Genomic DNA, 21,266 nt, shown 5'->3' with positions numbered 1-21,266 from the left:
CATTGCCCATCGATAACTGACTAAGGAAAAAAGGTTGTTGAATGGCCAAACCAGCAGCCACAGCTATACTCCGTAAAGCGCTACAGAATGTGTGTATAAATTACTTTTCATAAATAAATCACGTGAGATGCTATTGCTAGGCCAGAAACATGCATGTTATTAGAACTTTGTGATTACTGGATGATGATATCCAGTAATCACACCTCTGTGCTTCCCTCAATGAAAGTAAAACCAATGTGAAATGCGGTACTCAAATTTAATGTAGTGTTCATTCTAGCACCCGCCATATTTGAATACCCTTGCAGTTCCTCTTCCCTGCCTGGGGTGTCGCTGTCTGCTGTAGTGCTTCTAGAACAGTGTGGTCTGTATATCAGCACTGATATGTGAACCAGACCTGTGCTAGAAACACCACCGCAGGCAGCGACACCCCAGGCAGGGAAGATGAACTGCATGGGTTTTCAAATCTAGCGGGTGCTAGAATGAACACTATAATATGTGATTGCATTACAATAAAGGATGCTATTCCAGCAGACAAATTCATCTAATATTCATAAGAAAGAACCTGTTTAAATTCCCATGTTGTCTGTTTAGAAGGTAGATTTTTTTTGTAGTGGTCAGCAAAACTAGTTTCATCTCCCTCTTTGAAAATGGATCATATAACCATTAAAATTGGAGAAACACAAGATCAAGCCTCCATAAGTTTTTTAAACAAAAGACTCAAAATAAAAGTACATTTTTATTCACATTGTTTACTCCCTCCCCCCCCCCCCCCCCAAAAAAAAATAATAAAAAGGAGGGGAGAGAGAAGAGGGCAGGACCCCATTATTTTATGTATGATTTTGCTTGGAAAATATCTGAATTAAACACTGCTTATACAGATTGTAGTAATACTGCTGACTGGGCAAGTTTGCAATTCAGCAATGTATTGACAACACTCTCCTGGCAGCCTAGAAGGCTCAGTGATTGAGTACTGAGACCAACACCAAAGGATCCACTATGACTATCTTGATTATTGTAAGGTCAGCGTCTGTAACACTTGGGGGGTGTCACAACTGAAAGAACTCAACACTCATAACTACCTTAATATACTTTAATGAATAAGAAATAACCATTGATTGTTCTGAAAGTTAAATATTTGTCAAGTTCTTAACCCCTAGAGTTTTAACTTCCAACGTTGCTGTGCGCGGCCCTTAAGCTATCCTCTAGAAATGCCAGCATCGCTCACAGCGACTGTTCTTTTAGTAAACAAGCAAATATTGCACACAAAAAAAAGAACACGAAAGTTGTGAACGACGCCAGTAGTTTAACCCCTTCCTGACAGAGCCAGTTTTTGCGTTCCTGACAGAGCCCTTTTTTTCAAATCTGACATGTCTCACTTAAGTGGGGATAACTTTTTTTTGCTTTTACTTATCCCAGTGATTTTGAGATTGTTTTTTCGTGACACATTGTACTTCAAGTTAGTGGTAAATTTTCGTCGATACGGTCTGTGTTTTTTTGTGAAAAATACCAAAATATCGTGAAAAAATGGAAAATTTAGCGATTTGCAAAATGTTAAATTTTCTGCTTGTGAGACAAATAATCTTACCACTCAAAATAGTGAATAACTAACATAGACCATATGTCTACTTTATGTTGACATCATTATTTCAACTTCCTTTTAATTTTTTTGGACACTAGGAGGCTTACAATATGAATAGCAAATTCTCAATTTTTCAAGAAAATTTCAAACACTGATTTTTTTAGGGACCAGTTCAGTTCTGATGTGACTTTGAGGGACTTGTATGTGAGACACCCCCATAAATGATGCCATTTCAAAAACTGCACCCCTCACAGTATTCAAAACAGCATTTTGGAAGTTTGTTAACCCTTTAGGTGTTTCACAGGAATTAAAACAAAGTGTAGGTGAAATTTCAAAATTTCTTTTTTTTTGCAGATTTGCAATTTTAATACATTTTTCTAAGGAACACAGTACATTTTACTAGAGAAATGTGACTAAAAATTGATTCCCCCAATTCTTTTGTTTTCATAAATATCCTATATGTGGCCCTAGTGTGCACGGTGACCAAACCACAGGCTTCATAATAGAAGGAGCACCTACTTGATTTTGGAGCCTCCTTTTTATGAGATTATTTTTTAGGCACCATGTAGGTTTCTAGGCACCATAACATGCTAAAAGTTAGGAACCCCCCCACAAGTGACCCCATTTTGCAAACTACACCCCTCAGGGAATTCATCTAGGGGTATAGTGTACATTTCAAACCCGCAGGGGTTTCATCAATTGTGGTACAACTGGGCAGTGAAAATGAAAAATTATTTTTTTTACACAAAAATGCAGTTCTGGCTCCAAATTTGTCATTTTCAGAAGGTATGAAGGAGACAAAGCACCCCAAAATCTGTGCCCCAATTTCTCCCGAGTACGGCAATGCCTCACATGTGACCAAAAAATACCAGTTGGGTGCATGGCAGGACTCAAAAGGGAAGGAGTGATTTTTGGATTTTGCAGCTCAGATTCTGGTGGAATTTTGGTGGGTGCTATGTCGCATTAGCAAGACCCCCCAAGCACCAATACAGTGGAACCCCCCCACAAGTCACCCCATTTTGAAAACTACACCCCTCAGGGAATTCATCTAGGGGTATAGTGTACATTTCAAACCCCCAGGGGTTTCACCAATTTTGATACAAGTGGGCAGTGAAAATGAAAAATTACATTTTTTTACACAAAAATGCAGTTCTGGCTCACAATTTTTCATTTTCAGAAGGTATGAAGGAGAAAAAGCACCCCAAAATCTGTGCCCCAATTTCTCCCGAGTACGGCAATGCCTCACATGTGACCAAAAAATACCAGTTGGGTGCATGGCAGGACTCAGAAGGGAAGGAGTGATTTTTGGATTTTGCAGCACAGATTCTGGTGGAATGAATGGTGGGTGCTATGTTGCACCAATACAGTGGAACCCCCCCACAAGTCACCCCATTTTGCAAAGTACACCCCTCAGGGAATTCATCTAGGGGTATAGTGTACATTTCAAACCCCCAGGGGTTTCACCAATTTTGATACAAGTGGGCAGTGAAAATGAAAAATTACATTTTTTTACACAAAAATGCAGTTCTGGCTCACAATTTTTCATTTTCAGAAGGTATGAAGGAGAAAAAGCACCCCAAAATATGTGCCCCAATTTCTTCCGAGTACGGCAATGCCTCACATGTGACCAAAAAATACCAGTTGGGTGCATGGCAGGACTCAGAACGGAAGGAGTGATTTTTGGATTTTGCGGCTCAGATTCTGGTGGAATTTTGGTGGGTGCTATGTCGCATTAGCAAGACCCCCCAAGCACCAATACAGTGGAACCCCCCCACAAGTCACCCCATTTTGAAAACTACACCCTCAGGGAATTCATCTAGGGGTATAGTGTACATTTAAAACCCCCAGGGGTTTCACCAATTTTGATACAAGTGGGCAGTGAAAAAGAAAAATTACATTTTTTACACAAAAATGCAGTTCTGGCTCAAAATTTTTCATTTTCAGAAGGTATGAAGGAGAAAAAGCACCCCAAAATCTGTGCCCCAATTTCTCCCGAGTACGGCAATGCCTCACATGTGACCAAAAAATACCAGTTGGGTGCATGGCAGGACTCAGAAGGGAAGGAGTGATTTTTGGATTTTGCAGCTCAGATTCTGGTGGAATTTTGGTGGGTGCTATGTCGCATTAGCAAGACCCCCCAAGCACCAATACAGTGGAACCCCCCCACAAGTCACCCCATTTTGCAAACTACACCCCTCAGGGAATTCATCTAGGGGTATAGTGTACATTTCAAACCCCCAGGGGTTTCACCAATTTTGATACAAGTGGGCAGTGAAAATGAAAAATTACATTTTTTTACACAAAAATGCAGTTCTGGCTCAAAAATTTTCATTTTCAGAAGGTATGAAGGAGAAAAAGCACCCCAAAATCTGTGCCCCAATTTCTCCCGAGTACGGCAATGCCTCACATGTGACCAAAAAATACCAGTTGGGTGCATGGCAGGACTCAGAACGGAAGGAGTGATTTTTGGATTTTGCAGCACACATTCTGGTGGAATGAATGGTGGGTGCTATGTTGCACCAATACAGTGGAACCCCCCCACAAGTCACCCCATTTTGCAAAGTACACCCCTCAGGGAATTCATCTAGGGGTATAGTGTACATTTCAAACCCCCAGGGGTTTCACCAATTTTGATACAAGTGGGCAGTGAAAATGAAAAATTACATTTTTTTACACAAAAATGCAGTTCTGGCTCACAATTTTTCATTTTCAGAAGGTATGAAGGAGAAAAAGCACCCCAAAATATGTGCCCCAATTTCTTCCGAGTACGGCAATGCCTCACATGTGACCAAAAAATACCAGTTGGGTGCATGGCAGGACTCAGAACGGAAGGAGTGATTTTTGGATTTTGCGGCTCAGATTCTGGTGGAATTTTGGTGGGTGCTATGTCGCATTAGCAAGACCCCCCAAGCACCAATACAGTGGAACCCCCCCACAAGTCACCCCATTTTGCAAACTACACCCCTCAGGGAATTCATCTAGGGGTATAGTGTACATTTAAAACCCCCAGGGGTTTCACCAATTTTGATACAAGTGGGCAGTGAACATGAAAAATTACATTTTTTACACAAAAATGCAGTTCTGGCTCAAAATTTTTCATTTTCAGAAGATATGAAGGAGAAAAAGCACCCCAAAATCTGTGCCCCAATTTCTCCCGAGTACGGCAATGCCTCACATGTGACCAAAAAATACCAGTTGGGTGCATGGCAGGACTCAAAAGGGAAGGAGTGATTTTTGGATTTTGCAGCTCAGATTCTGGTGGAATTTTGGTGGGTGCTATGTCGCATTAGCAAGACCCCCCAAGCACCAATACAGTAGAACCCCCCCACAAGTGACCCCATTTTGCAAACTACACCCCTCAGGGAATTCATCTAGGGGTATAGTGTACATTTAAAACCCCCAGGGGTTTCACCAATTTTGATACAAGTGGGCAGTGAAAAAGAAAAATTACATTTTTTACACAAAAATGCAGTTCTGGCTCAAAATTTTTCATTTTCAGAAGGTATGAAGGAGAAAAAGCACCCCAAAATCTGTGCCCCAATTTCTCCCGAGTACGGCAATGCCTCACATGTGACCAAAAAATACCAGTTGGGTGCATGGCAGGACTCAGAAGGGAAGGAGTGATTTTTGGATTTTGCAGCACAGATTCTGGTGGAATGAATGGTGGGTGCTATGTTGCACCAATACAGTGGAACCCCCCCACAAGTCACCCCATTTTGCAAACTACACCCCTCAGGGAATTCATCTAGGGGTATAGTGTACATTTCAAACCCCCAGGGGTTTCACCAATTTTGATACAAGTGGGCAGTGAAAATGAAAAATTACATTTTTTTACACAAAAATGCAGTTCTGGCTCAAAATATTTCATTTTCAGAAGGTATGAAGGAGAAAAAGCACCCCAAAATCTGTGCCCCAATTTCTCCCGAGTACGGCAATGCCTCATGTGTGACCAAAAAGTGGCAGGACTCAGAAGGGAAGGAGTGATATTTGGAGTTTGCAGCACAAATTCTGGTGGAATGATGGTGGGTGCTATGTCGCATTAGCAAGACCCCCCAAGCACCAATACAGTGGACCCCCCCCACAAGTGACCCCATTTTGCAAACTACACCCCTCAGGGAATTCATCTAGGGGTATAGTGTACATTTCAAACCCCCAGGGGTTTCACCAATTTTGATAAAACTGGGCAGTGAACATGAAAAATTACATTTTTTTACACAAAAATGCAGTTCTGGCTCAAAATTTTTCATTTTCACAAGGAATGAAGGAGAAAAAGCACCCCAAAATCTGTGCCCCAATATCTCCCGAGTACGGCAATGCCTCACATGTGACCAAAAAATACCAGTTGGGTGCATGGCAGGACTCAGAAGGGAAGGAGTGATTTTTGGATTTTGCAGCTCAGATTCTGGTGGAATGAATGGTGGGTGCTATGTGGCATTAGCAAGACCCCCGAAGCACGGTGAAATGATGAACCTAATATTCCATAGATGTGTGGTATATTTTAAAACACTCCTTTATACATAGGCCGGGTTTGTCGGGGCAAGTGTCACACTGGAAAATAGTTTGCTTTCTTATTCCCTTTTTATAGCAAACTTTGCACCTTTTTTGTGTCCTGCCCTTTTTTCCAGTGGAGGGGATTTCATCAGGAAAATGCTGCCCTGGTACAATACGGGGGCCAGTACTAGAAGTACTGGGGCCCTCTGCCTGCTGGTTCCCAAATATTAGGCCCTTTATGACTTCCTCTTGAAAGTGCATAAATGTCCCCCTCTGGCCGGTAGAACGGAATAGCACGTAAGCGTTATACAGTGCCATCTGGATGATATACACGGCCACCTTCTTGTACCAGATTTTTGTTTTCCGCAGGGCACTGTACGGCTTCAGTACCTGATCTGAAAGATCCACTCCGCCCATGTACCTATTGTAATCCAGGATACAATTAGGTTTGGAGGTGTGGGTACTGGTACCTCGTACAGGGACGGAGGTGGTACTGTCTCCGTGAATTGTTGTCAGTATAAGGACATCCCTCTTGTCCTTATATTTGACCAACAACATATTTTCGGTGCATATTCCCCTGCTTTCACCCCTTCTCATTACTTGGGCAATGTGCGTTTTTGGGAGGCCTCTTTGGTTCTTGCGCACAGTACCGCAAGCTGCTGTACCTCTTGAACCAAGGGCCTTAAACAGGGGGATGCTAGTGTAAAAGTTATCCACATAGAGGTGATAACCTTTATCCAGGAAGGGGTGCACTAAATCCCAGACAATTTTCCCACTAACACCTACGAGGGAGGGGGGGCATTCTGGCGGTTGAATTCTTGAATCCTTCCCTTCATAAACCCTAAACCTGTGGGTGTACCCTGAGGTGCTTTCACACAGCTTATACATTTTTATGCCATACCTTGCCCTCTTACTGGGAAGGTACTGGCGGAATTTAACCCTTCCTTTAAAATGTATAAGGGACTCGTCGATACAAATAAATTTTTCAGGGATGTACACCTCTTCAAATTTGGCACTGAAATGATCAATGACCGGCCTGACTTTGAATAGCCGGTCAAAGGTGGGATCATCTCTGGGTGGGCACTGTGCATTATCGGTGTAATGTATAAATTTAAGAATTGTCTCAAATCGAGTCCGGGGCATGGCCATACGGTAAAATGGAGTACTGTACAGAACATCTGTACTCCAATATTGCCTAATTTCTGGCTTTTTTACTATGCCCATATGAAACACCAGACCCCAAAACGTCATCATCTCTACTGCATCTACAGGGGTCCACCTAGCAAATGATGACGTGGGGTTTTGAGCAATAAACTGCTGGGCATATAAATTAGTTTGGTCCACCATTAAATTTATAAAATCATCAGAGAAAAATAATTTGAAAAAGTCAATTTCTCTGAGACCTGTGGAATCAAATTGGATTCCTGGCATGCCCAAAAACTCAGGAACCTGGGGCTCAAAATTGTCTGGTGGTGGGGTCCATACTAGATCAATTATTGGGGGGGGAATCTCAGCTGATCTACGGGGGCGTCTTTGAGGGGGTCCCTCATCAGCAGAGGAGGAAGAGGAGCTTAAGGCAAATCCTTCAAATTCCCCGCTTGCATCACTGCCTGTGTCAGAGTCAGAAGCAAGCATGGCATATGCCTCCTCCACTGAATACATTCTCCTGGATGATTGGGAGGACATTTGGGAGGACATTTGGGAGGACATTTGGGATGCCATTTTTATTTTTGTGTTACCGGTAGTGAAATGTTTCAACACGTGTATAGTGTAGGGGGGGGCACAAACTTTATTTCAATCCGGGGGGTATGTAGTGTGTAGTGTGTATGTGGTGCAGAAAAAAAAAAAAATGCTTTATACCAATAAAAAAAAAAAAAATGAAGGGGTTAAAAAAAAAAAAAAATGAAGGGGTTAAAAAAAAAAAAAAGGAAGGGGTTAAAAAAAAAAAAGGTCCTGCGCCAAAAATTGAGCACAGATGTTGGTCAGTAACGTCTGTCACTGAACAGCGCTCAAAGGCAACAGGAATTTGATCAAAAAAAAAAAAAAATAGATCAACCCTGTGCCGAAAAAGATGATCAGTGATGTACGTCACTGATCAGCGCACAGCGGCCACAGGACACCCACAAAATCACAGTGTGTGTAAAAAAAAAAATTAAAAAAATACCCCACAGCACACACACAAAAAAAAAAGGTGATCAGTGATGCGACACTGATTACCAGTGAGGTGCAGCAGGTGCACAACCTTTGGTGCAACTGACAGGTATATATAAAAAAAAAAAAACCTCTGTACCCCCAAAAAAGTTGCTGATCACCTCAGATATAGTGATCAGCACAAAAGGCGGGGACAGCAGACACAAAATTTAGCACTCTCTATCACTATCTCTCTCTATCTCTCTATCTCTCACTATCTAACACTATCTAACACTCTATGACACTGCAGCAGCAGCACTCACAGGTATATCTATATATAAAAAAAAACCTGCGCCCCCAAAAAGTTACTGATCAGTTAATTTATACTGATCAGCACAAAAGGAGGGGGCAGCAGTCAGTTATATAAAAAATATATAGCACAATCTGTCACTATCTCTCTCTATCTCTCTCTATCTCTCTCTCTCTATCTCTCTCTATCTCTCTATAACTATCACACTGCAGCAGCACAAAATATAGCACTCTGTCAGTAGGCCTCTCTCTCTATCTCTCTCTCTCTATCTCTCTCTCTCTATCTATAACTATATCACACTGCAGCAGCACAAAATATAGCACTCTCTGACACTATCTCTCTATCTCTCTCTATCTCTCTCTCTCTATCTCTCTCTCTCTATCTCTCTCTCTCTATCTCTATCTATCTCTCTATCTATCTAGCTAATACTAATACAGTGCAGCAGCACAATATCACAGTATGGCACAATTATTGCACAGGATCCAGGAAGCAATCAGCAGCGATCAGGTAAGTATTGCAGCAAGTATTTCTGGTCAGTATGGCGGCAGGGGGGTACGGTGACCGCACTGCACGCTTTCCAGACCGGAATGGCGTCTGCAGTGCAGTCACCGTTAGTTTAAATCTCCCTCCTTGGCTGTGATTGGTCCGTCGGTCCGACGGACCAATCACGGCCTTTGGGGGCGGGCGGGGTGAGGTGGGGTGACACCAGTGTCACCCTTACACCCCGCGGTGATTGGTGCTGTACTTTACAGCACCAATCACCTCTGATCCCGTGTCACCGGCGAACGTTATTCGCCGGTGACACAGGAAAACGCTGTGAATGGCTGTTCACACTGAACAGCCAATCACAGCGATCGCCGACGGGGGGGCGGCATCGCAGCCCCCCCGGGGCATGCACGGACATGTCTGCTGTCAGGGACAGCAGACATGTTGAAACTGTCACCGCGTCTATAGACGCGGTGACAGTTTAAATCCATGACGTACATTTACGCCATGTGTCGGGAAGTGCTTCCCGACCATGACGTAAATGTACGTCAAATGTCGGGAAGGGGTTAAATCAGTGGTTCCCAACCTTTTTTCTCTCCCGTACCCCTTGATTCGGCTTTTCATTGATGAGTACACCCTCCTCTCAATTTAAAATATAGACAATACTTATGGGTGGAGTGGAAGTGAGCGGTATGTGTATCCTTATGCATGTCCTTATATTACGGAGTAGCGGACAGGAATCGTGCCCTTCCATGTCTGGCTGCTGGTTGTGTATTGTCTCCAGGGTACCCACTTACACCTGTAGGATTAATGCCGCTGCTTCTTCCACCTTTGTCAGTGCAGGGCAGATGATCGCTGATGTCTGAGGGCAGCATGGGTAGCTCCCATTGGATTGCTGGTCAGGCAAAAGCACAATGAGACGCTGATGAAGCTGAAGACAGAACCATAAGTGACACAACATGGTTCTTCTCCATAGTAATGGGTCTTCTTCTGCCATCAAAAAAAAAACTTTCATCTTCCGCCATTACCAATATTATTTTCAAGTACCCTCAACTGGGAAAAAATGGAAATATTGCCGGAGCTCAGCGCAACCTTTTTCATTAAGATGTTTAAACAACTTGGGTTTGACAAGAATTTATTGATATACATTAAAAAACAAATGAATAAAGTAACAACATGTACTTCTATTATAGACTTCACCTAGATACCATGTAATTCATACAATTTCACAACTGAGCATGGAGGTCTTGATCTCACCAAAGTCAGATGTTGCGGTGGGCTATGCTTCGAATAGAAGGTCTGCGGCACCACCGCAGATGGCTTGCCTGGATCAAGATCCTTGATGGTAAAGTGCTGGTGCGTCCTTTGTAAAGTGTCCTGTGCCTTCTGTAAAGTGCAAAGTGTTTCTTATTGCACTGATGAAGGAAAAGTGTCCGTGAAGCTGCAACGCGTTTCGGAGAAACTACAATCTCCTTTTTCAAGCTGGATATGACACTTGTAAACCTGAGTCCGTTTTTGTACCCAGTGCAGGATGTCAGCTGGTTGGCATCCTCCAATGGATTCCCCGCGATCTTCGCGCGCCGGAAGTGCCGTGCGTTCCACACGGCACTTCCGCTTGCGTTCCACCTGAGTGACGACGCCGCCGCTTCCTCCTGATGTTTTCCTCGACTGGGGTGACTCTGGTTTCTTTCTTTATAGGACAGAAAAACTTGAACAACTTTTATTCTCTATGAGCAATATTTTCATTTGTTTCTTTGTGCTGTGGAATCCGGGATTTCCTTATATTGCTGCGCGCTGAATCTCCTTCCGCCATCTTTGTTCTGGGCAGAGATGTGGGCAGACTTTCAATCCCTTTTCCATTCTATGTGATTAAAATCAGATCTTAGAAGAACAGTACTCTGAGATGGACAAACGGTTCATGGAAAAAGGATATATACATGAAGACCTAGAAAAGTCAAAAGAAAAGGTTAACAAAATGAGTAGGGAAGACTTGCTGAAAGTAAAGAAAAAGGAAGATAAAAACGAGTCGAATTTCACAGAGTGGGCATTTTTCTGTCAGTATGGGGCCCACCATAAGAAAGTGGAATCCATCATTAAGAAAAATTGGAGAATTCTTTTGGATGACCCGGTCCTTGGCAGAGTAATGCCAGAAAGGCCGAGGTTTATCTATCGAAGGGCCCCATCGTTAAAAAACCTTTTAGTTAAAAGTGCTTTAAAAGAAAAAACTGGAGGCAGTGATAGGAACAAGGGATTCCACAGATGTGGGTCCTGTCTCATGTGCAAGGCCACCAATATGAAACCATATGAAAAAAGGTAACCTCTTTTGAGGCAAATGGGGCCAAATACAAAATTAACCAGTTTATTACTTGCCACTCGAGAAATGTTATATATTTGTTAGAGTGCGAGTGTAACAAAATATATATAGGAAAAACTACCAGAAATTTAAAGCTGCGGTCAGCTGAACATATCTACAATATACGAAAAGGCTGTATGACCCACCCCCTTTCAGATCATTTCTTAAAAACCCACCAAAAATGTGAGGGAGCAATCAAAAGATTCCTGGGAATCCAACAAGTGTGCACAAACTGGAAAACCAGAGACCTGGAAACCAGGCTTGCCAAGAATGAGATGAAATGGATTTTCACGTTAAATAGTTTAAATCCGTATGGTCACAATGCAGACTTTGAATTTAAATGGTTTATAGAATAATGTATCTTCCTTTTAAACTTGTCTTTTTTAAGAAAATTTGTCCTTTTAACAAAATAAGTTTTACAAAAATCTTTTTAAATCCTAATACAGTGGTATGTTTTTAGGTGTTTTTATTATGTCTAAATTATTCTCTTTACTATTTTCATTGCATGTACCGGTGATAAAGAACAGAGTGAAATTGCATGTACCGGTGATAAAGAACAGAGTGAAAGAAGTTTGAAACGGGGGGAGGTCCTCCCGGTAATAAGGGATGGACTGTGCAGGAATACAAAGTACTGCATAGAAGGTAATATGAGGAGAAACCTCCCCTCCGTTTTTAATCACATAGAATGGAAAAGGGATTGAAAGTCTGCCCACATCTCTGCCCAGAACAAAGATGGCGGAAGGAGATTCAGCGCGCAGCAATATAAGGAAATCCCGGATTCCACAGCACAAAGAAACAAATGAAAATATTGCTCATAGAGAATAAAAGTTGTTCAAGTTTTTCTGTCCTATAAAGAAAGAAACCAGAGTCACCCCAGTCGAGGAAAACATCAGGAGGAAGCGGCGGCGTCGTCACTCAGGTGGAACGCAAGCGGAAGTGCCGTGTGGAACGCACGGCACTTCCGGCGCGCGAAAATCGTGGAGAATCCATTGGAGGATGCCAACCAGCTGACATCCTGCACTGGGTACAAAAACGGACTCAGGTTTACAAGTGTCATATCCAGCTTGAAAAAGGAGACTGTAGTTTCTCCGAAACGCGTTGCAGCTTCACGGACACTTTCCCTTCATCAGTGCAATAAGAAACACTTTGCACTTTACAGAAGGCACAGGACACTTTACAAAGGACGCACCAGCACTTTACCATCAAGGATCTTGATCCAGGCAAGCCATCTGCGGTGGTGCCGCAGACCTTCTATTCGAAGCATAGCCCACCGCAACCTCTGACTTTGGTGAGATCAAGACCTCCATGCTCAGTTGTGAAATTGTATGAATTACATGGTATCTAGGTGAAGTCCATAATAGAAGTACATTTTGTTACTGTATTCATTTGTTTTTTAATGTATATCAATAAATTCTTGTCAAACCCAAGTTGTTTAAACATCTTAATGAAAAAGGTTGCACGGAGCTCCGGCAATATTTCCATTTTTTCCCAATTGTACAGCTGAAGGTGGTGTACCTTCTATTTTTGCCAGAGCTAGCTGCACCATTTTTTTCATTGAATTGCGCTCACCGGAATCACAAAAAACTGTTTCTACAAAAGTACCCTCAACTGGTCTGCAGAGTACCCCCAGGGGTACTAGTACCCCAGGTTGGGAACCACTGGTTTAAATGGATATTTTGAGGATCTCTCACAGCAACGTTGGCACTCAAACTGTTTATAAAAAGATTTGCTTGGCAATTTCACACCTATTTTGAAAAAATGCCCTTGCATTCAAATGGTTAAATGTGACCAGCATTTTCCCCACAAGAAGGCTAAAATTCAAAAAACACTAACAACTGAAGGTTGTTTAAAAGAATTTTTAAATATTAAAATAATTATTGCAGTAATAAAGTATGGTAAAGAACTAATGCGGATATCTCCATAATTGTTGGCAACTCGACAATCTACTTTACCCCACAAGCTCGTTGACTAGGGTTCATCCTCGACTCTGAACGGTCCTTTCTTCCCCACATTCAATCTGCCTCCAAATCATGTTACATGCATCTAAAAAAACATATCCAAAATACGCTGTATCTCACACAAGACCCTACTAAATCTCTCATCCATGCACTCATTATATCCCGCATTGATTGCAATAGTCTCCTAACTGGTCTTCCCAAGAACAGACTCTCGCCACTGCAATCCATTTTAAATGCTGCTAAGCTGATCTTCCTTGCAAGACGCTTATCGTCTGCTGATCTGCTCTGCCAGTTCCTCCTTTGGTTGCCTGTATCTTACCGTATTCAATATATGTATTCAATATAAAACACACCTCTAATATAAAGCTATTAACCATACTATATGTATTCAATATAAAACACACCTCTAATATAAAGCTATTAACCATACTGCACCAGCATATATCTCTCTACTTATCACAAAATATCTCCCATCTCGACCACTACGCTCTGCGTCTCTTCTGCATGGATCACTAGCTCCCATTCACTATAACAGGACTTTTATGGGGCTGCTCCCACCCTATGGAATGCGCTTCCATGCACAATAAGACTCTACTAGTATCCAAACTATCAAGCGTTCTCTGAAAACTCACCTCTTCAGGCAAGCCTATCATATTTAAGTTCCACACGCATAACCCTCCGAAGCACTCATATAGCTTCCCTTCTGGACCTACAAGCTATGCTATCACTGGTGCCTGTCCTTGTGTTTCCCTCCTATATCCCTATAGATTATAAACTTGCAGCAGGACCCTCCTACCTCTGTCTGTCTGTTGTTACCCAGTTTGTTTTATCTCGGTTTACAATTGTGAAGTGCAACGGAATCTGCTGCGCTATATAAGAAACTGTAAATAAATAAATAATGCAGAGAAAGAAAAAGAAAGGAGTGTTTTTGGCCTCTGTCAATTGCATAATGCTATGAGTAGCAAAGTGTATACGTGTTACCGTCTACAAAAGGGTTCGCAGGCATTCATATAATCCTAAAATGTTATATTACATATATGTACTGTAACTATATTGAGCAGACTAAGTATCAAAGACAAAACTAAAGTATCTATCAGAGAGGTCACAAGCACATATATTCAGCCTAATGATTCTGCAATATACCTGCAAACACTCCACAGGCAGAGATGATCCATGTGGAAAAGTGTTTGGCACATTACAGTTTGCTGTGTTACAGGATAAATGAAGGAATCATATGCATGCAAGCACAAAATCGTTATATGTAATAGAACATTCACATATAAAATGATATGCCTTCAAATAGTCTACAAAAATCTTATTCTAAGAGGTCATGTTGGGTAAAGCTATGAGGGAAACAAATAAAGGCCAATGATAACCATGGTGTGATGGCGTAGCAAATACTTATGAAGTGATGGAGCAACTTTATGACCAGAAATTCACCAATGATCATTAGCATATCCAAAGTCATTACAATGTGGAAAAGAAGAAAAAAAATGCTGCCTTCAAGGGCGGTATTCAATGCCACGGCAAGGGGGTTTTATATGGTGAGAATAGGCTATCCTCGCCGTCAAACCGCCTGACTTAGTCAATGTTATGGAGAAATCTGCTGCATTTTATGGAGAGCCCCGCCGTTTTAATGGACTTATTCACCATTTCCTCCTTGCCGAATGGAACCAGCTAGGTGGAAATGGAGAGTGAAGGGGAGGCAGTTGAATACTCTGAAAGCGAGCTATCGGCACTGCTTGCAGTCATAGCTCGCCGTCAGAGAACTGAATACCCCTCGAAGATGGCAGATCTAATGCCATGCAGATATAAAATTCACATTAAGAAAAGGATAAAAAGGACATGTGATCTAACACAAATAGCAACAAATCCCTTTATAAACAGCAACATAATGTTGGATTATATTTAGAGAGAAGAGAGAGATACCCCTTTTGGCAATACCAAGACCAAGCTAAGAATATTCAAGTTCATCCAATATTTAAGTCATGGTACCCCTTTGGAGATTGGTGATCACTCACACACTTTGCAGCTTCTATAGACATTTCTGCAAGGCTAGCAACTAAAATTAACAAACAGCACTGAAAAATAGACAAAAAACAAGCTAACTTAAACCATGCCTGCTACAACCACCACCAATAAGTGGCATAATTAAATCCTGATTTGTTGGAAAGAACAGTTCAAATGTTAAAATACAGTGCATTGGTGGACTTTATATTCAGTATACTGTATAAATGCTACATGGTCACGTCAATGGATGCAAGCATCTCACACTGCATTAGGTCTTTCTTATGTCTTTTTTGTTGGCTTTAGAAAACACATGTATTATACAGTCCCCATTGTTGGTAATTAGTAGAACACTAATAAAAGTGAAAAAAAAAACCAGAACAGTAATAGAGCAGTAGGAAAGCTTAAAATGCTCTCTCTTCCGTTTCATTACCTATCTATGGTCAAACTGCTATATCTGGAACAGCTGTACACTAACTGCAGAGAGATTGGAGGAGGTTTAGTCTAACTCCTAGCACAAAAGGACTAAACTGCACCTAACATGGGCAAACCATACATATTGTAGTTTTATCTAAAACTGTACATGTTTATGATACTCAGATTTCTGTTTAAAGAACATTAAAAAAAATATGTCTTTATCCATTAGAGCTTATTCAAACTACTCAACATTCTTGCAGTCAAATAATACCCCTTTCAGCTCACAATGCCAGGTCGCACCCGGGTCTGGCGCATTCACACTAAACCTGGGTCGCCCATCATAGAGGGTGACTCTGGTTTAACCCTACTTATAACCCAGGTTGACTTGCTGGGTTATTCGACCCAGGTTATAAGTTGTTATTTTTCACACGCTGCATCTTGACCCGGGTTGGTATGTCCTCAACCTGGCAATAATCCAGGTCGAGGATGTGGTGTGAAGGGTATATAACTCTTAAGAGCTGTTTAAATATTATGGTTTAATATGAACGCCTTAAAAAAAAGTGATCACAGTAGTTTCATTAAGAACCTTCCATATAATTCAAGTCTAATAATGTTTTCACTTTTCACTGTAAATAAAAATTCAACAAAGAAAATAGCTTGGTGCTGCAAACAATCAAAACTGGAACATGTAATAAAAGCTATATATATCAAGTGAACATTGTTCTATACCTCGGGGTGGCTAAAAATGACAATCATAACTAGAGCCAATGCCAACATGATGTGTGCTTGCCTCTAAAACATTCCTGCTTGCAACAGATAGACTAACTACTTATATAAAAAATGCTACAAAACATTCTAAGCAGTGTTCAGGGGTGAAGCATTTTCTTCACAAAAAAAAACGGATTTCCGGGTAAAATTACATTTAAGGACATTGTGGCGAAGCCTCTTTAGCCTAATTTGCAAATATTGAAAACAGAATACTTAACCTCTTAATTTAAACTCCAATAACAAGGTATGGGGAAAAGTAAATATATGTGACTATTACAAATTTCTCTATGGAAAAAAGCTTGATTTTTTGCTAAAGTGTAATTATTTTCTTTAAAATACTGCAATAAAATGGTTACATCAAAATCAAAGTAGATAAGTTAATTGCAAGAGTAATGTAATGAAAATTCACATAAATGTTAACTGGTTTCACTTTATATTTAAAAGCAACACTAAACGAAAAAAGGGAAATTAAACCACAAAAAATGCAATGAACTCATCTGCAAACAGATTAAGAAAAGGAACCAGTGACTAAATCTGGTCTATAAAATAAAAAGCTTTATAAATATATTGAGGCTTTATCATCTGCTTGCCGACATTACAATTGTGAACGTACACTTTTGCATACCTGGTACAAACAATGACACACACTGCGCAGCTGAGTAGGGAACTCTTGAGTGGAGTTTATAATAGCATGAAAGAATTTTTCAGTCATCTGTAGAAGCCAACGTTGGTTTTCTTCAAGGATTTCCACCCCATCCAACCTTCAAAGACAATTATAATACCAACAGAGGAAAAAAAGTATACATTCAATTGGTGGTTCATAGTATAAAAGCTTAAAAATAAAAAAGAAATCACTTGTTTAACATCTAAAACAATATGTTAACGATGGAATTATTCATGAAGTACATTAAAAAGATGTGCACACAATTTGTTCTGTGGTGGTAGCCTGGAAATATGCATTAAACAGGGTTTTAAAAAAAAGAATGCTATGCAGCATCCCTATATTCTGTGATCTGCAAGCACCCTGGGACCATTGTCCGAAGGAGCCAGGGACGTGGGCTCCAGACTCCTACGGGTGGGACTGGGTCCCCTCAGTACCTCCCACAGTGCAGGCTGACAGTGGCAACACTGTCAGCCTGTTGTTGCTCTTTAAAAATAAAATAACTCTGGAGCACCAGAGTGAAGTGACCATCTCTAAAAACTGGTCTGGGGAGGAGCATAGAGGGGGAGGAGCCAGTCACACATGAATTTATTTGGTACTTGTTTCCTACTACGGCCACAATCGCGGGCATCGTGTACCTTAAAGTTAAGGTACACGTTGCCCGCGATGGACCCGATTTCCTTTGAAATCAGGTCCATTTTGCCGGCAAAGGCAAAATCGCGGGCATCGCGTCGGTCGCGGGCATTAACATTGCCCCCGACGTGATGCCCCCGATTTTGCCATAGGCTTCAATGTTAAAATATTTTTTAACATTGAAATCGCGTCGGTCTTGTGCCATTATAATGGCACAAGATGAGATGGACTTGATTAAGTCCATCTCACATAGGAAACAATGTGAAATGGGCCAATATGACCCATTTCACATTGTATATGGCCCCGTCGTCACCCCATGATTGACGCAAACCCGAAGCGTGGCGAGCACAGTGAGCCCGCGAGGGGCGGCGGTGCGTGTCCTCCGACCTTTTCATTCCCCTACTATCCACGTCGGCGTGGAGTTGAGAATATAAAGTGTGGCAAGCGCAGCGAGCCACCGAGCCCGAAGCGTGGCGAGCGCAGCGTGCCCCGCGAGGGGACGCGTATACCTGTGATGTTATACGCGTGCGCTCGCCAGGCTTCGGGCTCGGTGGCTCGCTGCGCTCGCCACACTTTATATTCTCAACTCCACGCCGACGTGGATAGTAGGGGTATGAAAAGGTCGGAGGACGCGCACCGACGCCCCTCGCTGCGCTCGCCACGCTTCGGGTTGGCGTCAATCGTGGGGTGGCGTTGAGGGTGTAAAATTGGGGGTGTAGGGAATATTTTACATTGAATCCAATGTAAAATCGGGTCCCAGGGACCCTATTCACATTTGATTCAATTAAAAAATCGCATTGATCGCATCGCATGCCATTTGGTCGCATGCAATGCGACCAACGCGATTTTTCCGACACGACCACCCCGATGGAAATCGGTGTGGCCGTGCTAGGAAACAAGTACCATTTATTTTTAAAGTGCTCAGCTCCGCTAATCGTCTGTTTATACCCCATTGTAAGGATATCTCCAGCTTCCCCAAAGCATTAGAACTGGGCATGCCACAGGCAATACACATTCTTAATAAAAATAAAAGTTTTTTTCAGAATAATATGTGTAATGTAGTAGCCACAGCATAACAAAACTGTTTGTTGTTTAAAAACAAAAAAACATTTAGTTTAAACCAGCCAACTATGATTAAAAAAACCTTGACATTCTATTTAATGATCACTTATAACAAAGAAGAAGAAACAAACAAAAAAAAAAAAAGTAGACAACATTCATAGTTATATCAAAATTGGTTGCTTAACTTTTTCGCACTCAATGACACACTGTACAGAAGTTTTTGGTATCTCTGACAGACCCCTCCACCAATTTTATCTGATACACACACCCCCATACAATTACTACAGTGGCAACTGAATAATCATATAGAACTTCTCTTCATAGCAGGACATTGCTGTGACAGACAAAATAAAGGAGGAAGGCTTATTTTTGCTCTCATTAGTATTACTTTTATTGCTTTCTTTCTGCCTTCCCTATTATTTTGATATTTGGATCATCATCACAAAATCCTATCCAGAATTACTAGCAGTGGACAGCATGACTTGTTCAGGTGGCTGCCATCTGGGAGGCGATACAGCTCTCAACTGGCGAGGACAGCCAGACACAGAAACAGTTTTTTCCCCAAGCTACTTCCAAAATAAACTCAAAGGACAAAGCTCAGCGATTCCGACCCATTGCGCTAATCTCCGCACTCGACACATTACTCTAAATACAACCCGGATGCCCTCCCCTTGAAATGATCCTGTTTGTATTAGTCTGTATGTATGTATGTACACTGTGTGGGAGCAGTGGTTATCGGAAACAAATTCCCTGTGTATTATATGTATGCTGTACATTGATATACTTGGCAATAAAGTGATTCTGATTCTAACATTGGGGCACATATGTTAAGCCTGGTGAAGAGATAAAGTGGAAGGTGATCACGCACCAGACAAGAAACTCCTAACTGTCATTTTTTTAAAACATAGCTGATTGGAAGGTGATCACTCACAGACCACTTTATCATTAGTTTATTCCCACACCAGGCTTCATACACTGACCCATTATTTGCTGAATATCATTTTTTTTTTTTTACATTTTAACATGTATTTATAACCAAATTCTTTGGAGCATAAACTATTTACTTTTTATTTTGAATTAATGAATCCCCTAAGTAATTTGGCTGATGTTTATTTAGTTGAGACTAGATACCCTTGATGTCCTCAAAAGTGATAAGCCATTACAAAAGTACAATCTCTGGCAGCCCAACAGTCGGGATTCAAACAGTCAGTATAACAACATGGTAATCCCGACCAGTGGTACTTTGCAGTCTTGGACTCCCAGGAGGGAGAATAGCCCCTGTCAGGTGGGATCCCAACTGTTGGGATTCCATTGTCTGTATACTGACTGTCGAGCCTTTGCAGTTGTTGACTCCCACGAGGGAGAATAGCCTTTGACAGGTGGGATCCTGACTGTTGGGCATTTGAACAGTCGGGATTCCGTTGTCGGTATAAAATTGGTGTATTCAACTGGAATGTTAATTTCAGATTTAAGTTTTTAACATTTCGAACAAAGAAGCCTCCTCAAACCTTGTAGAGTCGACCTCAAAACTGACATGCTGCCACTCTGGAGACGCAATAATTATTCTCAGCAGTGGTTCCAAGAGCTTCTGAAGGTAAGTGGCTCCATACACCTGAAAATTTAAAAAACAATAAATTATACGTATAGAAACATGCCTAACATAGTAAACCATTCATTTAGGAGACACGTGATTTACACAGAATCAGTGGCTGAAACCAGGTGAAATTCTGCCTTGAATTTAGCCAGCCACAAAACCTGTGTAACTCATGTGTGTGCGATATTAAAGGTATATCATAGCAAGCTTATATAAAATAGGGTTAACCTTAATAGTTATTCAAACTTTTTAGAAATAACTAGAGACTGATTTATCAACTGCACACAAAAAATGATAGCAATATATATTGACAATTAGGGACGTCTATTTACAAAACATATGTAAAATTATGCGCCATACACACACGCCTATTACAGAAATGAAGCACAGATCTTTCATTTGTTATGCCCCTCGGAGACGGAGATGCAGGTCCCATCTGATTAGATTTACACTACATGCAGTATAAATCTAGTCATCGCCAGTGTTCTCTCAACTGGCCATGACAGCTTGCTAAGCACACAGTGCTGGTGCAGTGCTGTGTGCTGAGCGATCTGTGCTTAACTCGACAGACATACATAAGTCCAGCATATTCAATTCGGCTAATTGGTGAGTAGAATACCCGTGGCACAGAAAAAAGGCTATTACAGGTCGGGTCTCCCTTATCCGTGTATTCAAAAAACCGAAATATTCAGAAAACCGTCTTTTTTTCAGAATATTTTGCCTGCGCACTCACACAATGCACCCCTGGGATTGGAGATGCCACTGAAAAGGATCTTGCAGGCCGCCGTGGACATCGGGGCACCACCAGGGGACCAGT

General features: G+C 41.5%; 1 protein-coding gene across 9 annotated transcripts in view; it reads right to left on the bottom strand.

The window, feature by feature from the left end:
• NF1 (neurofibromin 1) overlaps positions 1-21,266 on the bottom strand; it is a 234,410-nt gene that overhangs the window by 112,781 nt on the left and 100,363 nt on the right. For all 9 annotated transcript variants that reach the window (XM_083174174.1, XM_083174178.1, XM_083174179.1 and 6 more), the window contains 2 exons: positions 20,364-20,467; positions 17,125-17,260 (listed from right to left, as the gene is read on the bottom strand). In XM_083174174.1, coding sequence (XP_083030300.1) covers positions 17,125-17,260; positions 20,364-20,467 — 240 coding nt within the window. The remainder of the gene's footprint in view (positions 1-17,124; positions 17,261-20,363; positions 20,468-21,266) is intronic.

The sequence above is a fragment of the Crinia signifera genome, chromosome 2 (genome assembly GCF_055691185.1).
Source record: "Crinia signifera chromosome 2, ASM5569118v1, whole genome shotgun sequence".
NCBI classification, from domain to species: Eukaryota; Metazoa; Chordata; class Amphibia; order Anura; family Myobatrachidae; genus Crinia; species Crinia signifera.
Note: the sequence above shows the minus strand (reverse complement) of the source record. Positions and strands in the feature narration are given on the sequence as shown.